Source organism: Anguilla anguilla, chromosome 7 (genome assembly GCF_013347855.1).
Source record: "Anguilla anguilla isolate fAngAng1 chromosome 7, fAngAng1.pri, whole genome shotgun sequence".
NCBI lineage: Eukaryota > Metazoa > Chordata > Actinopteri > Anguilliformes > Anguillidae > Anguilla > Anguilla anguilla.
The window spans coordinates 49,482,035-49,503,814 of record NC_049207.1 but is presented as its reverse complement, the minus strand read 5'-3'; the positions used below and the strand labels follow the sequence as shown (position 1 = coordinate 49,503,814).

At 44.2% G+C, this 21,780-nt stretch overlaps 1 protein-coding gene across 2 annotated transcripts in view; it reads right to left on the bottom strand.

The window, feature by feature from the left end:
- The window catches only part of LOC118231985 (Kv channel-interacting protein 4-like), a 159,576-nt gene extending 139,219 nt beyond the window's left edge, over positions 1–20,357 (bottom strand). The window contains exons 1-3 of one of the 2 annotated variants that reach the window (XM_035426467.1): positions 19,895–20,357; positions 18,267–18,685; positions 17,522–17,714 (exon numbers count right to left, since the gene is read on the bottom strand). In XM_035426467.1, coding sequence (XP_035282358.1) covers positions 17,522–17,669 — 148 coding nt within the window. In that variant the 5' untranslated portion in view covers positions 17,670–17,714; positions 18,267–18,685; positions 19,895–20,357. The remainder of the gene's footprint in view (positions 1–17,521; positions 17,715–18,266; positions 18,686–19,894) is intronic. The other variant, XM_035426466.1, reaches the window with a different exon arrangement.
- Positions 20,358–21,780: the final 1,423 nt, after the last annotated feature.

The window sequence follows — 21,780 nt, the reverse complement described above, 5'->3', positions numbered from 1 at the left end:
TAGCTGATCGCAGAGGTCATCCCACTTTCCTTCCCTCTCTCTGTCCCTTTTTACCGCTCTCCCTCTCCCTCCCACCCCCTTTGCCCTCTCTCTACCTCCCTCTCACTCTCTCTATCCTTCCCACTCTCCCCCTCTCCCTCCCACTCTCTCCATCCCTCTCCATCTCCCTCAAAACAGTCACTTTAGTCAGGAAAGGCCCCCACGTTTCAGCGCTGAAAATTAGAAATTATGTTGACATACTAAAATGCATCATGTACAAGTCCCATTATCCTGGTTACCAGTCACTATGTTTTAAGCTTCAGTGAGTTTCCAGCAAACCAGATGCACTAAATCCCAAACATATTCAATTCCCCGAACACCTGCAATACTTCAGCGTTTGGCTGAGATGGGAACGCGCGGCGGCATGCAGCAGGGTTATGTACTTCTGAAATCAGCGCACGTAAAACAGCGAGCGCCGGGTTATGTTCTCACAGTTGCCCGCGCCCTTTTGAAAGAGCGCCAATATATCGCCATCTGTACCTCCGAACAGAGGATAATTTGAATAATGAACCATGTAATTATAGTACAGAATGTAATGCCAATAAAAGCGGTGTCATTTTTCCCTGTAACCACCATCCATGTCAGTACTCTCAACACTTGGGGAGTATTTGTTCAAAGTTCTAGAACATGTTTACAGTTTCTTACATTTGGCATCACCACAGACTTAGGTTCACCAGATACCAGGCTCCAGAATTCCTTACGTTCTGCCTTCTGTCCCAATCGGCCGCAGGATATTCTGGTGTAATATTACAGAACAGGACGCACAGTGCCAAACACATTTGCCCTTGGCCGTGCCCGTTAATGAAATTTCAGATGCATCACACCGAAATGTTTCAGCCGGGGTTGCAGGTAGGGAGACATAACTTTCGACTCTCCATCGCCGTACTGCGCAACTTCTGCAGCCGGTGCAGGCCAATCGCAGGCCACACAAATTGATGGCATCCAATCGGATGGAGGCGGAATAGCTATCGAATTATGCGGCGGGGAAAACCTGGCCGATCAACATCCTCCTTTCCTGGGTGGAAGCAGCCAATCACATCACTTCCCAAATTCCAAGGACAGTTAGCATGGGCATATACTCTGAGCAAAAAGTACTCACTGTAAGCCCAAGCAACTGATATTTACAAAAGAGAGGCACTTTACAGACCAGCTTCGCCCTGTAATTCCGTCTTTATTTCACGCACGGCTATAGCATTAACCAGCCGCACGCATTTCTCATTTAAACAAATGGCCTCTCCGTTCAGATGGATCGCATCATTTAGCTCGAATAGCACGATAGCTTTCCAGATCCACTGGCACATTATCTTCATATTCATAAGTGTCAAAATTCAATTGTTTTGTACCGCATGTACATTAGAAGAGCCCATTTCACCACGCTAACGTTAAATGGAACTGAATTTAGCGGTTCAGTCCATAATGAATCCACAGGGATTAATGTTCAAGCGACACCGACTCAGGGACGTGTGTGCGTGCGTGTGTGTGTGTGTGTGTGTGTGTGTGTGTGTGCGCGTGTGCGCGAGAGAGTGTGTTTGTGCGTGTGCACATTACAAACCGGTTCATTTTCACTGATTTGACTTTGCGTCTAGGTGATGCAGAGATACTGCAACCCTTGACCGGTGAGAAAATTAGATCATTAGAAAGTACTTTATGTACGTGCCACAGCACAGAATGTAAAACCCATACAAAAAGCTGCTTCATACTGAAATAATTCTAAATGGATGTCATTAATGTGTCCACTTCTAGAGCACATACTGAAATGCATTACTTCCACCAGCCCAGGGTTGCTCATCATGCAGGGACACACACACACACACACACACACACACACAGACACACACCTTCCCATACCCCCGCATCTTGTCAGTTTTCTCAGTCCACATATCTGGAAATGCACGGTTCTGCTAAGTAAAAGACGCGAGCGCTATCAGCTAAGACCACACTCAAACAGCAAATCTTCTTTAGCGCTTGGCAATACAATGCAGTTTTGTCACTGGCATCTCTTTCGGGAACTCTGAAGTCAATCCAATTTCCCAGAGCATTGGGTGGTATGTTTATATAAACAAAATGAGCGCGTGTTCACTGTTGCCAATTATGGACACATTTCTGAAAGCGGACATTACTAACCAGAAATCCTAATGCTATTTGAGAAACAGAAACAGAAAAGAAGGAGGAGGGAAAAAAAAGACTTATCACAAAGCTATTTGTGACTCAGTAATTCAGAACACCTACAGTCTTGTCTCTTGTCACAAGCCTTTATTGGGAATGATTTTCAGAACCCACGTATGAAAACTACTGGTTTAATGGACAAAGCCACATGCTACTGTAAACCTCAGTCAATCTAAACATAACCAAACTGATGCACACCAGGCAAAGTACATGCATGCAAGTCACGAATGAGTAATGCTCTACAGTATGGTCATATATGGTACAAAAAAAAAAAAAACAACTGATAAGACTGCCTGGTGCAGTAAAGCAGAGAAATGCAGAGGTTGATCATGTGACCTTCCTGTGAGAGCACGTGCTTATTCGAGTTCTCCCAAACCGACAGAGGTTGCAATGCCAGCATGATCAGGTGGTCTAAAATTTGGGAGAAGGGGAAGCAGCTTTTTTTCTTTTTTCTTTTTTTAAAGGCATAAATGAACACATGTACCCAGCGTCTCACAGTAAACAAACCCATCCATCACCTTTATTAGCAGCACACTGCTAACAAACTGTTAGACCCTTATTGCAAGTCTGAACGACTAAATTAAATTCATGCAATTGATTCATTCAAGACTTCGCTTTGGCCAAGTACACCCGTAATTAGACGTCTCCAACAACGTACAGGAAACAATTTAGTGTGCATTTCCACTTGTTTACAGTAGTGGGTTAAAAATGGCTTGGAAGCTCAACCGGGAAATTCCATTATAGATTACGTCCATCGTGCTCAGAGTCACCGCCCCCAGCACGCCCCTGTTGGAAGGAGTAGATCTGAGGTTGGGCGAAAGCCATCGCAGCTGCAGCAAACAGCCACCTGTTCCTTCATCTCCAGAGCTCGATACCCAATCAGGCTTCCACAACGTTAATATTCTATTTCCTCCTCCACCACCACGGCCTGCCATGTTTTTTTTTTTTTTATTCTCTCCCCCTCCTCCCCATCCCCCCTCCATTACAGATAATGGCGATGAAGCCTTGTAATCAATGTGCAAACAAGCGACTCGGAGTTTAATTATTCATAACAACGGCTCCGTGTACGAACAAATATGCATACTTAAATATTTAACGTTCATTAGCAGAGGCCGCCATCAGCGAGCCAATGAAAGGACGCGTACCCACACACGCAAGTTATGGACAGTGAAGCATAAAACCCATTTTTATACGGGACATTAAAAACACCTTGCAAGTAACGCAGGACAATATTTACTGTATATGCAAAAGAACAGCAGCTGCATCAACTCATTTTTATGCCTCGAAATAAATGTCCAAGGCACAGTTTCCTCAAGGGAAAAGCAGCGGGATAGTCAAGAACACATTGTTAGGGTCGGGCTTTATTAGGAAACGCATCTGGGTTTATAACGTCACAGCCAAGGGATTTTGGAAATGCTTCAGCATACAAAAAAAGAACTTATTTAAAAAATAAAGAAAATTAACGCTGCCATACTAGAAAGACTGAGTCATGTAAACACAGACTAATCCCACACACCAACTAATGCACACAAGTACACAAGCCTCTATATTTATTTATACCCTTAATAAAATTAAATTTAAAAAAAACAGAATAGCCGCAAATATCGCAATTTAATTTGCGTTTAAAGCATGTAGCATTGCAACGCTGCAAAAACCGCACCCAGCGGCACATGTATTTAGCTATTTCTAAAAAGCTTTAGAGGCCAGGCTGGTGATACTGAAAGCACCGGGAGGCTCCAGGCCAGCCCCTGTTCCCCTGCATCCGCTCAGGCTGATTTGCTCCCATGCAAATCCACGGCACAGCCTCAATGGGAAGTTAATAATTACTCATTAAAAAAACACGGTCTTCTCTGGGCGCCCCCATTAATCCCCACGATGCACCCCTGCAGCTGCACGGAGACGGCGTTAGCACAGCTGGTTCGGCTGAGCGAGCTGGAGCCCGCCGGCACACCTGGTGCGTCTCGGCGTCTCGCTAAATGGCGTATTTACCAGACCTGCCCTCCCGGATGGGCAGCGAAGCGCAGATGTGATTAAGCCCTTTCCGAAATGGGGACCGAGGCGAATCTTAATGAACAGGCAAAGTAAACAACTGCCCGGGGCCCAGAGTAACACCCCCCCCCCCCCCCAAATCACCCCTCCCCCTCCCAGACCCCCATACCCCACCCCCCATGGGCAACATGATGACAGTGGTCCAAAGTGTCCCAAGGACGATAACCGCACTGTGAGGCTTGTGGCTACGGTTTCCAACGTCAGTGGTCACAATTCTGCTGAGAGTAATCTTTGAACCATCCGTGTAAAAACACCCAGCTGTACACCTGGATATGAAGTAAAAACCGAAGTCCCCCAGAATTAGGGGCACCAGGAAAGTGCATAAAAATGAACAGTAGAGACAAACTGATAGTCTTTCCTGACCACAGGCAGTCGGTCCACAATACATCACCACTCCACACACCCAGCACTCGTCCTATTTATAGAGCTCCGTGTCTCCACAGGTACGCAAACAGAGCGCAAGTAGGTTACCTACGGCGCACCAAACGCCTAAATCTCCTAATGTCATTTTCATAAGCCGTTAGATATGTAACCGCAGACAAAAACGTGTGCTACACGACCTATAAAAACCCTAACAGGCGTAAAAAATAGGCAGAGGGAAAAAGAAAACCATTTCATTGCTCTGTCACTCTCTCTCTCTCTCCAGGCCCAGATAGAACCCTGCAGTGAAACCCGTTATGTCCCACCCGTAATGCAAAGCGATAACACGGACGCTCAGAAGCGACAGTTGGTTATGGAGCTGCAATAAAAACACGACATGAAAATATCTGAATAGCTCCCCGTCATTCATTTGCAGGGGCGACGATTTCTAGTTACGTTTGTGTTCAGGTGAGGGATGACACTCGTTCTAGTAAACATGGAATTCCACACTAACGAAGGAGAGGGACAAATGGAACATTTATATAAGGGACACACAGCGCACCGATCCTCCTCTTGCTGGAGAGGAATACGCGCCACCATTTTCTCTCTTCATTACGCAGCGCTATCATGATGCGTCAACGATAAACAGCATACGCGCCTGCAAACGCATCTAAACACGCAACAGCAATGTCCTTTCCGGCTGCAATTATGAAAAGTGCCAATTATGTGCTCACGGTGGAACAGGTGCCAATTGCTAATCTTTCCTGTGAATAACAATATAATATGGCCCGTTCCGCAATACATTCAAGGCCTTTCATTGTCATTACGAAGCGAACACAGGATAATTCAGTTCATTGTTCACGGCTTTTAGAAATAGGGCGATTTCATAAATCCCATATTAGTGATGTTTATGACCAAAAGTATAATAATTCACCGCTCTTCTAAGGAGCTGGGCAATCACAACCGCATTTATGATTACATCCAAGCACATTAAATTGATGCATTAACAACAACAAAAAAATGATGGGTGGAAAGCAGGCAGGTTCTAGCCAACACTGAGTGCTCTCAGCAACGTTACTGCCATGTTTTGTCAATGTTTTAACACTGCCGCAACATGGCAGCAACATTGAGAGATTGTTGTGTGTTAGCGGGGGGGGGAGGAGGATGGGGCAGGAATTTGAGCGTCTCCCAGGTCTCACCGCCCCCCCAACAGAATTTACCCCCCCCTCGTGACGCAGAGGCGGAGCGCGCCTCCGCTCCGCGGGCAATCCGTCTTCCGCCCCTCGGCCGAACGCCGCCGCCGCCGCGTGGCTCGCTCTCTCATTCTAATCCATCAATCCCTTATCTTCCTCTGGCCCGCAATTCAGCGCAGGGAATCTGCGCGGGTACGCTTCTGGGGGACGGAGCGGGCTTGATAAACGAATTTGCGTTTTTTTCATCAAAATCCCCGACAAGCGCTTCTACGGAACGGCAAAGCAGAGGAGGGGAGGGCGTAACGTTTTTTTTTTTTTAAGCAGGCGACGTCACTGCACGCATGACGCGTTTCGGAACTGGAGGAATGCGGGGGGGCGGGCGTGTCAAAGCGATGTTGCGTGAGAAACGGGCGTCACAGTTATTAAAACCCCGGCCACCGCTCAGCGATGCTGACAGGTTAGCCGCCGCTCTCCGCTGGAAGTGACACACCGGCGCATCGGCCGCGTGCTCTCAAGGTGAAACGGCCGTTTGAGGATCCTCACGACGCAACAGCAAACAATTTTTCGCGTCTCCTCGGCTAAAAAAAAATTAAATTAACAATTATGTCGATAAGACGAGGAGAAGGAAGGGTAAGGGCGCGAGCCGTCTGATGTCTGCCGTCTGGCCCCAGCACAGCGTCCCGTTTCCAAAATCAATTTTTTTTTTTCCCCGAGCCTACTTCCGTGCACAAAGCACCGAACGGAATTTGTGGTCCCAGAAGGAGTATTTTCCAATCGCGCAGGCCTATATATCTCTTAGATCGTTTAACAGATGGAGCTGTACAGCCCAGTGATGGGTGGGTGTGTCGGCTCACAGTTGTATGGTACTGCAGTAGCCCTGCCGACTGGTGAAGGCAGGCCGTTGAAGAGACCTAATTTATTACAGCCCCAGACAGGTCCTGGGACAGGTAATTAGCACCGTGTTAGGGAGCCCACCGTTCCTCATGGTCCCGGCTTGCAGATATTTCTCAAATCTGGACTCGTCCGTTCCCTCAAAGTGGTCGCATTACTGAACCTCGATAGGGACCAAAGCCATTTGCCAAAACAAATGATATGCAAATGCCCCTGAAGCAGTCTTTCTTTCTTTCTCTAAACAAAGATAAGGCCTACGTGGCTTCTTAAAAGACGAGACCGAATGTTCCAGGCTCCGTGGCATTGGTTAGGGCTGAAAAATTGAGCAATCTGCGAAGGTAAAAGCAAAGTGAGGCCTCAGCCTTGTCTTGTGAATACTAATTAGCCCAATTTGCATTCCTGGTGCTTAATGACACGGGGAAAAGTCACAGATATGTCTATATTTACCCTGACACCGCTATATATTTCAGGTGACTAAAATCAACCCCGGTGATTCATTAGTACAAGCTTCTCGGAAATGACCTTGAAACTCATGTGCGGAGTGCTACTGGTGAACTCCAGTTTACTGCAGGAATGAAAATGTGGCAGAAATCATTCTGCACGTGTCTGACAACATTATTTGGCGGACCAAAGCGACGTACAAGAAGTACATGCCAAAGGTCAGTGGAACAACTGCAAAACACAGGTCCCATAAGGTAGAATATTCATTATGTAAATTATTCATAGCCGTGAACACATTAACTCCAGGTCACACAGTAAGCATAAGATCCACAACGGGGATCCACAACAGGGACCCACAACAGGGATCCACAACAGGGGGAAAGATTCAGGCTTACAGGCACAACATGTACTTCAGTCAAAACAGATCTACACTCCCTTTTCAGCAGTTTATGATAGTGTGTAATCTTGCCTATTGGTTGTTCCCCTCACACCTCCTCCAACAACTCCCCCCCCACCCCCCCCCCCCCAATTATGTTAGTCAACATTATCACCTACAGTCATTCCTGTCAACACAATGCAGTAATGATATTTCAGGGCTGCACAGTGATCCCATTTTAGAAGCATTTTCTCCTGAAAAGTGACACGTGCTAACTGGAAGAATAACTTAGGACAGCATTGTATTAATTGGAATGCATTAGTGAGTTCCTAAATTTTACAACTTTTCACACATGATGTGTAGCGTAGAGCCCTGTATTTGTAACTGGTGTGAACAGATGTACTGAAATTACTTTAACGTGTAATTAAAGCCAAGTTACTCTAAATCATCTTTGAGAAAGTTACCAATGTGGCCATGCAACACATGCATCCTAGCAAACAAAAAAAAATTGGAGGCTGGTGCCATTTTAAAATGGGGCTGCTGGTGGGGCTGTGTCTTATTTTTTGGCATCAATTTCTAAAACCTTTATGAATAATTCAGGCAATCCGGAGTCAGAACCTCGCTGCTGATTACCCCTGAACTCAAGCTAAATGGCGCTACTTTCACAAATCAGCACCACCAGCGGCCCTTGCAGTCGTCTGGGCCGGGGGAGAGGCCCCTTGCACACAGACGATAAACTCCACCACGCGAACACAGAGTTCTCTATCAAAGCACGGAGTGGACGTGGACGGAGTGTAGCACAGTGGGTAAGGAAGTGGGCTTGTAACCGAAAGGTCGCAGGTTCGATTCCCGGGTAGGACACTGCCGTTGTACCCTTGAGCGAGGTACTTAACCGAAATTGCTTCAGTATATATCCAGCTGTATAAATGGATACAATGTAAAAAGTTGTTGTGTAAGTCGCTCTGGATAAGAGCGTCTGCTAAATGCCTGCAATGTAATGTAATGTAAAGCAGCGCTTAAAGGCCTTGCATCCTTAAACACTGACATCAGCGCAATTCAGCTGAAAATGATAGATGATGCTCTCTATAGTAAATGTTGCAGTGGTAAAAGAAGCATACGTTTTTAATAGTGCATTTCCGGCCATTCAGTGTGTATAATCACTACGGGCTATTCGCTGGACTGAATCCGCATGCAAAATGAGGGACATCCAGATCACATTATATAGCACAAATGCTATAGGTCAAGGAAACCACCTACCAGGCCAGTGAGAACTCGTTTTAAAAATACCTTCCTTAAAACATTAAAATTAGAATACCCTCACTGAGGCTACTCTTCCGAACCAACTTAACTCTTTTTAGGTAGAAACAAATGGACTCTTCTGCTGCATTATATATTTCTGACGTGATTACATAACCTATTACATGAAACACTGAAACATACAAATCTGCTCTCATTTAAAACCACTTAATTAATGGGATCTTTTTTTAAACACCTAGCCATTAAAAATGGAATTACTTCAGATGATCTCAAATCAGAACTTAAGATTTTGGGCCATACATTTTAAATATGAACCATTGAAAATCAAACTATTTGTAAACTTTTGTTTTTAAGTAGAGTTGCTTCTCGCTCACCAACGTCCATCTGACTACTTTCTGCAGTAGCAACTGTTCGAGAATCTCCACAGCTTTGCAACAGCAGGGCATAATCACATCTCATAGCAGACAAAATACACTAGAAAACATGAATCAATATCTTAGACACAAGACACAGGCAGCAGCCAAGCCTCAGGTGGCTTGCATTCTGCTACCAGGCTGCCGTTTCTGTGTATCGTCTGCACAAACCTTGAAAAATACCATCTGTCCCTCGACTCAGCGGGGCAAAGGTGCAATGCAGAACACTACACACTTGTAATAATAAATCACGGTCCGATTAGGAAGCAATAAACAGCAACAGCTGAACGTACTTCCACGACTCATGAATCTTCATATTGCACATGAAGAGCAACACACTTCAGCGGCGTTACCGAAGAACTAAGACTTTTTCCCAAACTGGAATTAAATGCGTCTGTTAGTTACATAAACTCCAGTAAGATGGGAGAAAAAAAAAAAACCTATAACAGAAAGGTCAGAGAACCAAAACTGAATGAATTCTTAATATCCCGTTCGATGCAGTCTAAACCTGGAAATGCAGCAGAAGGCGTGTTGGGATTTTACCCATCTCCCCGTGCAACCTTTCCCACTTGCGTTTGCCCTGGGGAGGGAGGGGGGGTGGGGGGGCGTGACATGAGCACACAGTACACGCTGATTTCAAAAGTAGAGAGGGTACAACTTCCATCATCCTCCCAGACACTGCAGTGGTGTCACTACGTCAGTAAGCACACACCGGTACAGGCAATGTGTTCTTTCTACACTAGGCAAATTCACTGGCACATTAATGATGTTATTTTAAAAATAAAAAATCATGTTCAGGACCGTGTCTTGATGGTTTCTTCGACCAATTATCACAAGTGTCCGGTCTGTCAAAGTCACACTTATTAATGTTACATGAAGAACAGCTGAACAGCGAGAACATGAAATATTCAGCAGTGTCGAGCGATGCGAGCCGAGCTGCAAGAACCCATTTGCATCTCCTGGTGTAAAACTGGCAGGTTTTGTGATAACTCCAGGCTTAACAGCTCGGTTAATATTAATAGAAAACACCCTGAGCTCCCTACACGTTTCTATCACAGCATGCTTACAGGCTACAGCTATTATTAACAGCTCTCTGCTGCCATCTGCTGGCAAACACCGGCACAGCATTACAACAGGAAGGGGTCTTATTATCCTAAGATGAACTACAATGGTCTATTTAGTAGATGGGTCCCTAGTCAGCTGTTGGAATCAAAAAGGAATCGGAACAAGAAAGTGGCTTTGCATGAAATAGGTCCTCCATTCATTATATAAATACAGCTACAGAGACTGAAGGGAAGCTAATTATCATTTAAAATGATGCCTGCGAGCCTGTTTAAAGTTGACAAATTACAGCCTAATAGGGACACAGATAGCAGTGACAAGCCTAGAACTGGGCAGATTTGTGAAGGCAGACTGAGGTTTTACTCCAAACACAGAGAGCTATGTAAGAATATTCTGCATACAAGCTTGTCCCGAAAATATCTTTAAATTAGAACATAATGGAAGGAAGGAAAGAAATACAAAGAACCCTGTGTGTGGATTAGTGTTGAATTTCAAACCGTTTCAAGAAAATGTCTGCATTATCTTCTAAGATTACAGACACACATCATAAGTGAAAGGACAGTATACATACATGTACATGCATACAGTATATGCATTCATACATACAGTACTGGCACAAATTATGAAAACACTGTGCTTAAAGAGATTTAGTGCATTTAAAACTTTTATCTGTGCCCTTTCTTCTAGCTCCCCCTTCTGGCAATATCAGATATGACAGGCTTCGCTCAGTGTTCTAACAGTTCATCACCTTTACTCCATTAAGCAAAATGCATTAAAAATGATAGTTTCATAAGGAGTGATCAGATTAAATAATCAAATATGACTTCTCAAACAGTCAGGTGTCTGCAGTGATATGTTGCATGTGTAACACAGGGATTAGCAAAAGAATTTGTCATTGAAGTGGGACAAACTCCTTCAAACCCTTAAAGCCCAAGGTCCATGAAATTAGATGCCTGCACCGAACAAAAACACTGAACAAGTCATTGATTCAAGGTGCAGCACTATAACCCGAATATCATTGTGAAGCTCAGACTTTTCACACTTTGAAGAAAAATTAAAATCCTAATGCTTACCTAATGATTGAATGTTCGAACGTTCAAATAGTTGTGGCCAGCCCGAGTGGCGCTATAGGCTTTCTGAACTGAAACCTTGCATGCGCACAGTGGCCATCCTGATCATAAAGCAGCTTAGACCAGGAGCGGTGGTCTAGGATCAGGTTTCCCCCAGTCAATATTCTAACCCTATTCATTATGGGCCAAAATGCTAAAACTGAACCAGGGTCAGACCGCCAACACAGACTTTATGAATATAGGACCAATGGATCTCTCCAGAAAAATATTCCTCTCTCAATGAGGCTTCCTGGGTAAATAAATGATAAATGCACATCAACAAAACTGAAGGTCAGAACTGCAGATCACTTGCGAGTCCCGGTACATGCAAGGACATCCCTCACAAATCACCCCCCCCAGCCAAAACCACCCCCCTCCCCCCCACCAAATCAATGCACAATGCACAACCTGAGCCTGAAGCTGGTTCAGGAAAACATTTTTCAGCAGCCGATTCCAAGCTTTTCAAAAACATTCAATCTCCTCACAACAGAGGACAGAAGGGGGGGGGGCTCCTCAGGCATGAAATATTCAGGCTTCGGTGTGCCTTACAGGCGAAAACAAGGCAGAGCTTTCAACAAGCTCACAGCCGTCGCATCTGAAGTCGCCCATGCTTTTCTTCCCACCGCCTTGCTTACACAATGGTCGTGTTTAAAGTTTGATGGCAATACAACTTTGTCCTTTGCGAGGCTTTTTACAACCAGAGCCCTAGCGGTGTAGGCATAAGCCAAAATGTGCGTGTGCACCAAGGCAAAGCAATCAGCAGGGAACAGACTTCTCCTGCACCCGTTCACCGCCCCAATTAACAGCATGGTTTCCAGAGACAGAGGCAAGGAAAGGGGCCTCATTGGCCACCGTGAAGTCATGTGCACAGTCATGTGACCTCATGTTCTGTCTGCTCCCATGATGCCCGTCAAGACGCCCAGAGATCTGTGGCCCCAAAAGGAGGGTACAGTTCAAATATTAGCCAGGACGTCCTGTAGCACTTGGGTGACTAACTTACCAAATAACGTAGGATCAACTGCACGCCACTAACATAATTAATTTGTTGTTGGTACAACTCCGTCTGCTACAACTGCTGCATAATAGTAAATCTGGTCACCGTAGTGTAGGGGTGAGAAACTCCGGTCCTGTGGGGGGGGGGGGGGGGGGGGCGTATGCAGGAGTTTGTTTCCACCAATTACCCTGGCTAAATGAGCCGATTGGTTGTATACACCAATACTGATATAATTTATGAGTGAACCAAAGTAAAATGTTTCATGTAGGGACAGTCTTTGGCTGTCATTTATGCACTTATCAAGGAAAGTAGCTTAAACGTCAAAAGGCATAAAAATGCCAGGGCTAATTGAATAATTAAGGCCAGGCGGTGGCATGAAAACCAAAAAGATGCGGCACTCGATGCCCACCTCTGCCTTGGCGCGAGTGGCTTCAGTGCGTCCCACATTCAGGGACTGCGGGTAGCTGCAGGACAGGGTGCCTTTATAAACACCTGGCATTGAGAAAGCTCATTATCTTAAAACAGAGGGAGACAGGGCCAAAAATAGGACCGTTTACTTAGAGAGTAAATTGGATAGACCGAAGCATCTCCAGGTCCGTTTATTTGGGGAGGGGGGTGGGGGGGCGGGGGGCTGCGGAGGCCCAGCTGTCTGCCGCTGTTCCATGATTAGCGACGAGGACCGACACCTCCCAGAACAGAGGCGTAATAAACCCCCTCCCCCCCCCCCAAAAAAAAAAAAACCTGGTGATTGACTCTCCTGTAAACACAGCCTGGCATATCACAGCCGGCACCCGCCACACCGCGCATCCACCACACCGCGCGTCTGCCACACACAAACACAAATAACGAAAACATTTCATGGAGATGCACCAACCGCCGCGCCTGACACCCCATTCAAACAGGGGGGGGGGGGGGGTCGAAAGCAAGGAGTTATGAGAGAAGAAATATCTGCAGAGGAAAAGAAATGTGCTATTACAGATGTGTGAGGTGAAGTTAAAGTAATGCAGTGTGGCTCATGATATTGTTTCCTCATCTTTCATTGCACAGGGTCATTTCTTATACTCGTGTATCAAATTAAATAATTATTGTTTTTTTTTTTGTTTTTTTCTGATTTTTTAATGCAGTTGCATGGATTTGTACATCTCCCCGGTATTGTGGTTCCATAAGTGTATGGCCTTTGTGTTAAAATTAGTTACAAATTGCTTTCAAAGTTTTCAAATTTAAGGTAATAAATTTCAGCTGAAACTAATGTTTTAAGTTTAAGTTGAGTTCTGTGCAGTATATTCATTGCTGAGAGATGGAGGATCGCAGGTGGAGGGAGTCGTAAGTCATTAACTTAGAGGCCGATACTGTGCTGTAGCCGTTCATGCGCCACAGTGAAGGTCCCGTGAAGCGAGACTGATTTTATTTCTCTGGGAAGGCTCTGAAGGTCACACCCCATAGAGCCCCACGCGTGAGCACTCATGAGCAGCAAAAGTGCTCCTGGGGGCTGCTGGAGGGCTGATCCCGCTAAAGCGCTGGTTCTTAAAGCAAGTCAGAAATGCTTTTTATTATGCAGAACCAAATTAGAAGTTTAGTACCTTTCAGGGACCCGTCAATAATACATATACTAGAATAGCCTAGTGGACCAGGGCCCCTTTTCAGGACCATTTCGGGTCCTGAGCCATACTTTAAGAAAGACGGTATTAAGGCATCGTTCCAATGTGATGGGTCCAATGGTCCGGTACAGAAATCAAACCACTTTAGGTGAGACTGGGCCACAGACCTGTGCAGTAGGGCAGAATTGGCTGCTGATGCTTGGGGAGTAAGGTTGTAGTCAAGTTTTGTTGCTCACCAGCGACTCCCACTGGTCAACCTGGTGCACACGGTCTTCCCCTGCAAGCTGCTCGGACAATCTGTGAGAGCTTAACTGGGGGACAGAAAAAAAAGCTTGATATCACGCGTTTCAGAGGAGAGCACAGCCCTCCAGGACTTTGAGATCCCCTACACTAATCCAAATGCCATTTAAAAAAAAAAATAAAAAAAATTAAAAAAACTGCTTCCATGCTGCCACAGTTGAACACGATCCAATAACTGTCCCCCTACAGCTTTCAAATACGGCATTTCCCCGAGACAAAAGCCAGACTCTGAACGCTGACATTTACACCGCGATGCTACCTGTGGTGCAAAAATGGCCAAAGAGGGGGCTTTTATATTCCTCAGCTTCACCTTCCCCTCTCTTTACCCAAAGCCCTCCTGAGTGCACTCATGAGTTCAGACGTTCCGGAACATTCTACAGAAATCAGGCGCAGAACATTCCAGAAAACGGTTACACTGCATTATTTTGCAAATACCGTAAGAGGTCCCTCTGCAAATGGCAATAAATGTATCACAGAATTGCATTTTTAAATTATACCGCAATATCCGAGAGGCAATAATATGTATATTTTCCTAAATATATTGCGAAGAGTTGCGGTATCCTGATTTGATTCCAGTAAATTCCAGTCAGTATTTTTCCACTTCTGTGAGTGCAGTAAGAGTTGCAGAGACACAAGTGTGTCAAGGTTGATTCTGTGATTTCTTGAAAAAAAAAAAAAAAAGAACGCAGAAATGCTCAAGATGGGTCAGGGTAGATTTATGCCTTGACCTACTAAGGATGGGTATGGCCCAGCACTGAATCCATCCCGCTGCTCTGAACCGCCAAAGCCAAAATCTGCCACTGCCAACTAAACATATCGCAAAGCCCAAAAAAAAAAACATTTGAATATTAACATTTTTCTAGAGCCAATATTATCCAAGAATATTCAAACCTAATTATAAAGAATCAATGTCATTAAAACACCAAGGAACTGTTCACAACATGCATTTTCACTTTAAGGTAGGCCTCTCCCATTTAATCGCACATCGCTTTAACTTGGACAGAAATTCAAAGCTGTCCCTTCTGCATGCATAATCCCTGGACAGAATTTGGTGACCTCCTGGGTTCAAACTGGGACACTGAGATAAATCTGTTCAGATGAAGTTAGTTCCACACGCATCCGTTTCCACTGACACATGCATGTATTCCTGCGCCTTTTTAAGCACTCAAAACTCTTACAAGGATCTTGCCGTATCCCTCTTAACGCTGTTGATTTGTAAACAAGCGCAAATTTAATGTAGAGAATTAACTCAGCCAGCATCTACAAGAGGGAAAGTTGAATGTCCTAAATGGGTCGTGAAATTTTCATGGCCTTTCTTTCATCAGTGCGTCTTGGGTTTTAGGGCAGTGGTGCCCAATCATGTGCCATGGAGGGCTGAGAGAACTCATTCCAACCAAACACTGCACCTGCTGATCCAACCAATTAACGCACCTTCAACCAGAGAAGAGTGAACTAATCAGTGGAATCAGCAGGTGAAGTGATTGGCTGGAACTCAGCACACTCTCAGCCGTCCGTAGCACATGATTGGGCAGCACTGTTTTTGGGGTCAGGCACTCATAGGCCAGCCTTAAAATGCAGTAAGATTCATTATGAGGGGTAATGTGGCACTTTAAACAGGTGACAAAAGCACAGTTCCTCCTCCCCTCCTACAAGATGAGGTATTTCTCACAGCCTAAAAATCACAAACAGTTCAGTATTATCCACACCCTGTCTTCAGCAATGGGTAAGACTAAGCAGATTTTAAACACTTATTCAGCAAGTTTAAATACTCTTCCAGAATACCAATCACCCAGGCGGTAGTTTGCACAGTTCTAGATTAAATGTGACAACCATTAGGGCCGATTAAAGTGCACAGAATTAGTTGCCGTTTTGTGCATTCCCAGAGCTATAAAAAAATAAAACAGCAAATAAGTCTGGAAATCGACTTTCCCTGAATGTAAGGATTAACAAAATGGAACAGTATTAACCGGGGGGGGGGGGGGGTGCACACTGCCAACCTTCCCAGGATGTGTCAATGTTCACAAAATCTCTTTAGAGCAAAGGAATCAGTAAAGGACACCTTGTATGTTCATATCAACCACAGTTAGTCAGATATGACCAGTTGGACAACATATAATTTTATTGAGCATATGGTAAAAAATTATTTTTGTTATTTATGGGTATTTTTTTACTAGAGGTATGAGTATCTATTCAATATGTACAGCACCAAAACCAATGATCCCTCTAAGAATCGGGAACAAAAGTTAATTTAGTACCACTTTCAGACCGACATGAAGATGGGCATAAATCTTTAATTTACTGCACGTTATAAATTTCCACACAAACCACTTTAAATTCAGAGAGGGAGGATCAATATCACATCAGGAATCCTTATGTGTTTGTGTCTGCTTCAGTCATTCTGGGAAACAAGCACTGCCAGAGCACACCACTGTAAATACATCATACGGCCGCTTTCAAATACAAGTAAACGTCTGAAGGGAACTGCAAATTCAAAACTAATAAGAAACAGATTTTTTTTCCCCACCTGATCAGACATCTCTACAACCTGTGCTACAGTGCTACACACTAGAATTAAAACTAAATCATGACCTGTAAGGACGGATGTGTGTCTCCCTTTCTTCTGCATCATATTTGCTTTCCACAAGCTGCCAAATCATGGCTCTAAACCTTCAACATGTACTGGAAATCCCCAGCGAAAACCCAATGTCTAATGCATGGAGCTGGGTTTGGTCATTTAACTATAGGGAAAGGGCGAGAGATCCATGTACAGCATATATTATGTCCATTATAAGTCTTGGTGAGGTGCTAAGCCAGAAAATTATTTAGAAAAACATATTATGCATTGGGTGTCTTGAGTTTTATGAGGAGGAGGGGGTCTTGGTTCAATGCGCAAGAATTAAAAAAAAAAAAAAAAAAGTTAGTTTAATTGGCCTGCCACTTTTCCTACCCTTGGGATTGCAGATTTGGGCAAAAGATGTTTTCAGAAAGTTCATGACTATTGGCATAGGCAGCTCATCAAAATGAATCAGAGGGAGGAAAAGTCTGACTCATTATATGCCAAATGACTCAAATTTGGGTCACTGACTGAAAGGCACCCCAAATAAGACAAGACTGTGAGACTAACTGCACGGAGGCCTTAATCCAGTGTTAACGCAGCTCTAACAGGGTTTGTGCGAGCTAAAACAACTCCAGAGTGGACGGTACACCGAACACTTTGTGGCGAATAGTGGGGAGAAAGCCCTTTCCTGCCGTTTCCTGGGAGACGGCCGGTACCTTTAGTGCTGGGCGACGCCCAGGCTACGATGCGGTTCACCAGGCAGCAGCTGAGCAGAGCTTTCTTGGAGAGGCCGTGGCTCCTCCGAAACTGTTGCAAGTCCTCCCTCCATTTCCGAGTCCTCTTAACCGGCGTTGAGAGAGCCATCTGACTGAACCTGAGCACCTGTCAGTTTGGGTTCGACCGCCCTACCTACAGTGTGGGGGGGGGGGGGGGGGAGCCAGTGTTTATACTTCAACCTGCAATAAATGAATGCAACAACTGCCACCAAAAAGCACCACACAAAAACGTGTTTTAATGCATTTAAGTAGCCATATCAAACTTGTTTTCCATTTTTGTTTTTGGAGGAAGGCCTAATCACATTTTACAGGTAGTCTAATATATATTTCAATCTGCATAAAAGGATTATACGTTGCTCTGAAATCAACACGATACAATTAAATGTTCAGGGTTAACTCTGGTCAACATTTAATCACTACTGAACACGTATGAACTGTACATTGAAGTAACACTGAAAATGTAGCCGTACTATTGTTCCAGCCGTCGCTTTCACAGGACACAAGAACATGAAATTAAACAGACTACAGACCCACCTCCACTTTTCTTTAAACGGTTGAAACCGTCATATACACCTTATGCATCTGCTCCACATATCTGAGCGCGCAGCTTGTCGTGACCAAAGGGTCACGCGGAGGGGGGGAAACCCCGAGATGAACATGAGTGACTTTCCATACGGAGACTTACCTTGTTTGCTCCGGCGAAACGTGAAATCCCCGGGGCTCTCACACGAGCGCCGTTACTTGTTGGCCGGATCAACAGAGCTTGAAGCTGCGCGCGAGATAGTTGGTAGTCCAGGAAACCCGCGCCAGAGCGTAAGGAGAGCTGCGAGATATTGCGCGCTTGTCCTTCACTGGGATTCGAGACTGCTGAAGGCGACAGCGGTAGAAACCAGCCACCTCCGCCTCACCGTGGGGGGATGCCTCTACATCATCAGCGAGCAGCAGCCTCCCGGATCACTGATGCAAGCCAATGAGTGCGCCTCCCCTTCCATTCATCTCAATGACTGGCTCAGGCAGGCGAATTCCCGTAGAGATGACATTCCTCAATTAGATCACCCCCCCTACCTCCGGTTCAGATCATTGCAAGATGCACGGATAAATTCACTGAAGTGAAGAAGCAATATTTAGACTGCAGAGTACAAACATTCCGTTTCAGTTGTTGCATGTGTAGTCCTAGCAGAGCTGTTTCACTTCCAAGGACAGACATACATAAACGTATAACAGATCTAATCACCAATCATCCCGTATATTATACGCTGGTACAGTTAAGTTTCTGTACCAAACTGTTCCACAATTTTCTGTCGAGTAACTTCCTGAAAACGGACACGTGCGGGTGCGTGTACTAGCTGTAGGCTATGCTACGGGTCATATGCTGTACCATCCAATTTGGATCACTGTGGAACAACATAAATGACGAAAAGTATTTATAACAAATAACAAGTATCATTGACTTGTTTGTATTTTTGTTGGAAACCATGTTTTCTAACTATTTATTTTTTCCAACTATGTTGGTTATGGACAATGTTTTCTTAACATGTTTATTGTTAGAAACCATGTTTGTTTTCTCAAGTTATACATCATTCATACATGTTGCGCAAACTTCCAGAAGCACCAGGCCCAATTCATAATAATGTCCCTAGAGATACGAACATAATATGAAAAGGTTCCTGACAATTGGAGCCAGAAATACTTCCAGTAATTCCAGCAGGGCCGCACCAGATGTGAAACTATGAAAACTTGTCCCCTGGCGACCGTGTTACATGCAAGATTCCCCACGGAAACACGACTGCAGCTCGTTAGCCCAGGAGGTTGTTCTTCAAATAAGTTAATGCTAATATTGCACATTAATATTAACACGTCCACTGTTAAGCTTAATTTATCAAGCTTTATTTATTATGTACAACTTTAAAATGATTAGTTAGCGCTTGTGAGATTCACACCCTATAGCTGCTAAACAGGCCTTTGGGATAGTTAAGCCACTCGGGATCATTCAGTAAACTTCCTCCATTGTGGGTTCGACCCCCATTTCAAACATTTTAGTAAAAAAAAATAAAAAATACCAACGAAGAGATGTTTCACATGGTTTAAAACGGCACCAGTAGCAGAATATTAATTGTTTAGCAAATTAATATATGGGTGGAAAATTAAATTAAAATCATTCAGCTGCGATTGAGAACAAGCTGTACATTTCAACCTTAATTGCAATGAGCATACGTGAGGCTAATGTAGCAATGTTACACTCATACTGTGGAATCTTATTCATCTTGACCATGTAAAAGCATAGCTGAAGCCATTAATTATACAGAAACCTACCTGTCAGATTAACGGTGCTCTTTTCATTTCAAGACATGGCAACCGTAGTCTCCTTGGGGTACTTCAGGGGTATTTTTCTCCCCCACCACAGGATAGAGTGGTGAAAAGGGACCATTTAAAATATGCCCTGCTACTCCTGTTAAAAATAGCTATGCTTTAGCTCAGATAGCTTTCCAAATAATCAAGGGTGGAACCCAAACGCAGGTGTGATAGTGTTTTCTTAAAGCAATTGAAAATAGGATACTGCAACTTGAATTTCATTGCCTCCCATCCAAAACGTTTTAGTGCAGTACATTTTTAGGGCAGAAAGCATGATTACCAATAATGTCTGGTGCATCAAGCCTTCTTTTTTAAAAATTATGAGTACACTAAACACTAAATTGGCAACACATTGCACAGTCCAGTAGCCTAATGAAAGTAAAACTTGCCTATATGACATATACTATACCTATTTCTACTGCAGCACTGTTTGAAAGAGCATGTATGCAGGTGCACCCAATTTTAAAGATGTTATCAAGACCATTGTTGGGTATTGGGGGGGGGGGCTTGAGTTCATATGCTTTGTTTACATATTATTATGTTTATGCTAACTGTATGACTGATTCATTGGCGAGTGTTTAGTATTTATATGTGTACTGTGTACCCTAATGTGATATATATGACTATGAAATGGATTCAATGTCATTATTCTGACCTCTGCCCCTTAGCAATGTGAGTTGGTACCTTCTGGGAGTGGCTTATAGCACTGGTGGCCAGTCATGTGCCATGGAGTTCTGAGAGTATGCAGGTTTTCATTCCAACCAATGAGATTCACCAGCTGATTTCACTAATTAGTTCCCTGGTCTCTTGTTGAAAGTGTGTCAATCAGTGAAATCAGCCGGTGAACGTGATTGGTTGGAATGAAAACCAGCATACTCTGGGCCCTCCACGGTGCATAATTGGGCATCACTGGGTGGATTAACTGAGTACGTGGACTTTTTGACTGGAGAGGGACGTGGTTGTCAAGAGTGATAATGGAGTAGCTGTGCAAGACAACTGAACTGAAGTGCTACTGTTTAATGCCAGATTTCTTTTGGGATTATTTTTGTCCTTTAGTTTTCTCTCTGAAAATATCTGTTACTGATACATTTTACTCGGTATGCTTTAAACATGCTACTTCCCATCTAGCACATTATATTACCTCTATGGCCAGTCCAAGGTGTGTGTTCTAATGACCATTATGGCCAATTAGTCAATTTAAACATTGTCATATCATCTACAGATAATCTACAGATTACAGAAGACTCCACATCAACACAAAATGTATCAGTTTTGGAAGCATGTGTCCAAGAACAGATGGCTACCTTAACTGGCATCTTTGCAAATGTCTTATACATGCTGCGGCTTCACTTTGGATTGAGACCCCTGGATGAGACACCAGGACAATTGCCCCGATTCTTTCCAGAAAATATACAGAGCCAAGCGGAGAGGTTCTGCTACCCCTTTGAAAATTATTTGCAATTAATGGGTCAAGATCTCATTTGCAATGCTGAACAAGCTGTAAATTATGTGTGCACTTAGGTGCACCTTCAATTATGTAGCCAGCAAACTGAGCAAGCACAGAAGGTTATGGTGAATGTTTGCTCGCAGCTGCAGAGAATATTCTGTTATTCAGCTGGTGCATCCCCCAGGAAACCATTGTCACCGGGTCTTATTATAAAGAGCACAAGTAATGAGACAGGTACGGTACTGCAAGGTCTTTGCAAGGGCTTTTTTGCCATTAGTGTAACATGTGGCTGAAGCAGGTATGGATTTTCTTTTTGGTTTGTCAAGCGACACATTTCCAATAAGGGACTGTGGGCAGAATGCAGCTTTGACTATGCTGTTCACAGTGTACCAGGATAATG